The following is a 5,198-nucleotide window of genomic DNA, read 5'->3' as shown; positions in this document are numbered from 1 at the left end:
GATGGTCTCGATCTCTTGACCTCGTGATCCGCCCGTCTCGGCCTCCCAAAGTGCTGGGATTACAGGCTTGAGCCACCACGCCCGGCCCAAAACATAAATACTATTTTTAAAACAATGTTTATTAACCTAAGCTTCTGAAATAACACATTTTTTCTTCCTTCAGTAAGAGAAAATGGACCACCTCTATTACCCCATCTCTGAATACTTTGTAATACTGACCAAAAATAAACTACCAATTTCTCAAAAGAAGTTATATTTATAATAAAAACATCAAGAAAAAAATAATTCGCTATAATATTTATAATTACTACTTATATCTTAAACTATAACTGCATATGGTCCTGTAATTACAAGGTATTTTTATTAGCATTTGTTCTATCCATCAACTAGTAAACCATCATTCTCATGCCCTATTGCACCACTAACAAAAAATAAGGGATTCTAAGGTGGGCATGGTGGAGTGCACCTGTAGTCTTAGCTACTCGGGAGGCTGGGGCGAGAGGGTTGCTTGAACCCACGAGTTTGAGACTGCAGTAAGCTAGGATCATACCACTGCACTCCAGCCTGGGCAAGAGACCCTGACTCTGAAATAGAAATAAAAAATTAAATAAAAATAAAATTTAAAAATTAAAGAATTCTATTCCCAATACCACACAATTTAGGGGCAGAAGTACATGTAGAAGCATGGCAAAACAGTTTAGGGAAACAGTTAAACTAATATTCTAAGTTTTAAAATATGTTTCATGAAATAAAAAGCTTTCATTCCTATTATCAGAAAACTGATTCTCTAGGCCAAAGCACCAATTTCCTACTAATTGGAAAGAGATGTCAATATACCAAAATATGGTCTACTAAAAAGGTAGTTGACTACAACCAAAGTTTTCTCTAAAACAAAGAATATGGATATGAGCATAAATCTAAAACCCTAAATAATTCATCATTTTTTTCCCCCATATAGAGAAGTTAGGGACACAGGTTACTCGTGCAGTCCTGACAGGCAACATTTCAAACAGTTTCCAATTGTGCCTATTTTATAGTTCAAATTTAATCCAACATTCAAGATCTATACTACCTGGCCCATGCCGCCTCCTCCCACTTTAAAAAAACAAAAAATCTTTCAGAACTACACATAATCCTCTCTGCTTTCCCATTCTGATGCTTTTCCTTGTTTCTTCTACTCAAAATGCCCTTTTAAACACATGTAAATACTAACTACTACTTATTACTACCACTAACTACTACGATGATAAACTGCAAGTCTAATGTCCTTTTTTAACAGCCTTATGTACTTTCTGTAAAAGAACTTTCTACTACCTCTAAAGGCTATTTACATACTTCTCACCTCCTATCTCGTCATTCATACTAAAATACTGATCTTTAAGGGTAGGATGTATTTCAAATTAATCTTTGTAGCTCTAAGGAACTTAACTCACGGCTTTGCATATTATGAGCTTCAACACTATTTTTATTTACATCACAGCCCCAAGACAACCAGCCAAATAATCCTATTTTCTGCCTGACTCCTGTCTACTGTAGCTAAAGTATTTACTTGACCTATGTGGTAGTGAAGCTATTTAGGAAATTATATCCTGATTTCACTGACTATTTTGAAGTTTCCAATGATTGTACGCTATGTCAATAATCTTGGCTGAAACCTGAATCTCTTGTTATTGTTTTGTTAGCAAGATTACGATAGGTTCCCTCAGCAGTTTGTATACCTTTATATCTAGAATAGCACTGTGAACTATCACATCATCAGCTATTAGTTTTTTAGAAGTAAATCACATAAAAAATCTGCAATTTGAAAGAAAGGTATAAAAATAGTACTTGAATAAAGGATCATATTACTAAGCAGAAATAAGAACAATAGACCTAAATGAGAAGTTTTTGTTATGGCAGCATTCTGTTTCTTGGTTTAGGCGCTGTTTACACACATGTATTGGCTTTGCAAAAATTTATCCAACAAGTATACTTATAAATTGTGCACTTTTATGTTTATTTCAATAAAATTTAAATGCGAGGGCTCATTTTTGCACCTCCCCTCCATATCTGTATCACTCCTTTCCTTCAGCTGGGTTTAGTTTCAGATTCTGTATTCTACAAATCACAGAATAACTGCTGTGCCACCAAGTGGACTAAAAGTGGGAAAATCAGATTAGCAAGAGCTATGAAATCCAAACCTTAAAAATGAAGTGACATCACAATACTCACTTTTTATCTGAAGAACTCAAACTTTTTCATCTTTACTGAATAAGCTTTACTGGCTGGAGGAGTCACATATAGGATTGGATTCCAGAGAAAAGTAAATATTCTGTCTCCGAACATATTTTGAAATATAATTAAGCTATTATTGTCATTTAAGTGGTGCCACTTAAATGTAAAGTGAAAAATTTTAATAGGCTTCTTCTTAGTATCGTAATTGCACTTAAAACATATAATTCACTTCTCCATGTGGAGCTGTGAAACCTCTGAATCTTTATTTGCGAACAAGAGTAAGAAGTTGTATCACGTTGGATATTCAATGATTGTACATTCTTTATTCTTGATGCAAAGATGGAAGTGATCCTCCATATCTAACATAAAATTTAAAGACTCCTTTAAACCAAAGCTGAACTCAAGCCTCTATTAACTAGTCACAAGCTACACTGTAATTCACTACACAAAGCATTTTTCAAATATTAAGAGATTCTACTTGTGTTTCTCCAAGGGCCACAGTTCATAAAAAAGTATGTCATTCCTAGTATTATTTCTACTAAACACCATGAGAAAAACACTCGCTTCACAAATATACCAAGTTTCAGGAAGAACCTGAAATATCTGTCCTCAAGAGCCATGCAATCCTGTTACTAAACATATTTCAGCCCATGGTGAAGGAAAGGGCAGAATACAATTCAACCCCATCCTCTACTCCAAATCCGTAGAAATTCAAAATGAAAAGGAGAGAGCACAATATACACTGGTAAAGGGAAAGAAATTCAATAAAACAATCTTGTGAAGGACTCCTAAACAAATCTATTAAAATACCATACAAAAATGAATTACCAAAACGGTCCTAATGCTGGGGAACAAACTGTTTAATAAACAGTTTTACAGGGTTTCCCAGCATCCACCACAAATGCACATCAGACACTTAACAAAATATTCTACAGCTTGAATACCAAACTGCAACTAACTATGGCATTCCAAAAGAAGAGTTTGGGACACAACTATTTTCTGCCTAGCTAGCTGAGACACTTTACGCAAAGCCTTTCTAAAACTCCAATAACTATGGATGAAAATCACCCCAAAATATATCATAAAACACTCCCTTCTGCTTTGGAAACCAATGCTGTACAAAGTGTGCTCAGAAATCCACATGTCCCTGCACTTGTCTGAAAATGAGAATTCCTAGGCCCCGCCTTGAAATTCTGATTCGGTAGGTCTGCAGTGGGGCCCAGGAATCTGCCTGTCTATACTTACTAAGCCTTGAAAACTACTGTCTGTCCCAAAGGGAAGAAACTCAGAAAAATAGAGTATGTTCCCAGTGATGCAGGATTCTTCATTATGAGCATCAACTGTACTATGCTGTAACATGATGATCTCAGAGGTTAGCGAAATCTTCAAGCTATTTGCCTTCATGTTAGAAGCACCATAACGCTAAGATTCTGGGCTCTCGCAACCCTTCCTGTTTTCTACGACCTTGCTCATCATTAGCAGCTCCTTCCTCCGTGTCGCCTTTAGAAGTTACTCTTGCTCCATTTCAAAACAGCGTCTTAGAGACCAGCGTTTTATCTTAAGTCTAAATGAAAGGCAGGGGGTGAGATTAAGTGTACAGCACATTCTTTAGGCCATGCTCTTTGTGATGGCTACGGGGGTGGCTCAGACAGCTCTTTTGGTAAAGTTCCCAATCCTGTGCCATGCTCCACAGTGTCTAGTATGTATTAGACACTCATAGACATTAAATGACCAGGTGAGGTAAAATTACATAAGGGCCCACCATAGTCTTTTACTCTGGGAAAAACCCAATCATCAGTTGCTACTTACACTGACAAACTGAATGTCGTCTTCATTTTCATCCGTTGTTGACTCAGATGCCTCAGGGCCAGCTGGAGGGACAGATTCTATTATCTATAAAAACAAGCCAAAACATGCTTATCTGTTCAGCCACATTCTTGTAGGAAGAGAGCGTTTCCGAAAGGAACAATTAAAAACAAAGAGCTCTTGAGGAAAACGAACTGAGCACAATTTCACGCAAACCCGACCAGGAACAGAACTCGAGCAGTCGGCTCTTGCCACAGCACGTGCGGAGCTGCAGGGACCCAACGCTGAAAACGCAGTACCAGCCTCTCAGAATCCCCCTTATCTACTGCAGAAGGAGGACTCTCGGAATTCCCCTTATCTACTCCAGAAGAAGCAACGCAAGCTCAACACCGAAGGGCAATCCTGCCTTAAAACGTCGCTCCCACTGGCCCAGTCGCGACCCGTGCGGGGCGGGGGGGTAGCGAGCAGCCATTGTTGCTGCGGGTTCCTCGCTCAGACACGCACCAGGCCCCAGAGCTGGGCTCGGCCCAAGACGCTGAAGAGGTATCGCCCAGAGTCTGCGATGGAGAACCAGGCCTCAGACCGCAGAAAACATAAACCCTTCGCGGTTCGCCTCTGAGAACGCCAGGGCCCTCACTCGACTACTCACCTCCGACCCCGGGTCTCCCATGTCTCCGACGGCCGTGCTGACAGCACCACTGCTCCTGCTGTCGCTGCCGCCGCCGTCGCTGCTGTCCCCGCCGCCGCAGCCGTCACGACTCCCCTTCCCGCCCTGCACCGCCTCGCGCTACCGGGACCCGCCCCTGCGTGAGCGCCGACGCCACCGGCGGAAAGAGACGCAAAACCGCTTCAAAAGAGGAGCGGCCCTTACTGGCCCGCTATCCCCTCGGAACCGCTTTCTCTCACTCTCGGGCTTCCTTTCCCGCGCCGCACAGGATGCTGGGAATTGTAGTTCGGGTAGACCTCGAGACGCTCCTCGCCGGGGTGGAAAGGAGAGGAAAAGAACCCCGAGGTTAGGCGCATGCGTTGAGCCTAGGAGACGCCAGCTGCAATGGGGCGAAGCCAGCGGCCAGCTGGGTCCTTTGAGATAGCGAAGCGCTGGGAAGATGTGGGAGGATGTGAGGGAGGGTTTGAGTTGGTATTTGTTTGGTTTCGGTATGGTTGTGAAGCGCAGCGCA

General features: G+C 41.4%; 1 protein-coding gene across 3 annotated transcripts in view; it reads right to left on the bottom strand.

Moving 5' to 3' along the window:
• The window catches only part of ZNF451 (zinc finger protein 451), an 83,369-nt gene extending 78,412 nt beyond the window's left edge, over positions 1-4,957 (bottom strand). For 2 of the 3 annotated variants that reach the window (XM_011945617.1, XM_011945618.1), the window contains exons 1-2: positions 4,670-4,957; positions 4,024-4,107 (exon numbers count right to left, since the gene is read on the bottom strand). In XM_011945617.1, coding sequence (XP_011801007.1) covers positions 4,024-4,107; positions 4,670-4,690 — 105 coding nt within the window. In that variant the 5' untranslated portion in view covers positions 4,691-4,957. The remainder of the gene's footprint in view (positions 1-4,023; positions 4,108-4,669) is intronic. The other variant, XM_011945619.1, reaches the window with a different exon arrangement.
• Between the last annotated feature and the right edge of the window lie 241 nt (positions 4,958-5,198).

Source organism: Colobus angolensis, unplaced genomic scaffold, assembly GCF_000951035.1.
Source record: "Colobus angolensis palliatus isolate OR3802 unplaced genomic scaffold, Cang.pa_1.0 Scaffold241, whole genome shotgun sequence".
Lineage (NCBI taxonomy): Eukaryota > Metazoa > Chordata > Mammalia > Primates > Cercopithecidae > Colobus > Colobus angolensis.
Note: the sequence above shows the minus strand (reverse complement) of the source record. Positions and strands in the feature narration are given on the sequence as shown.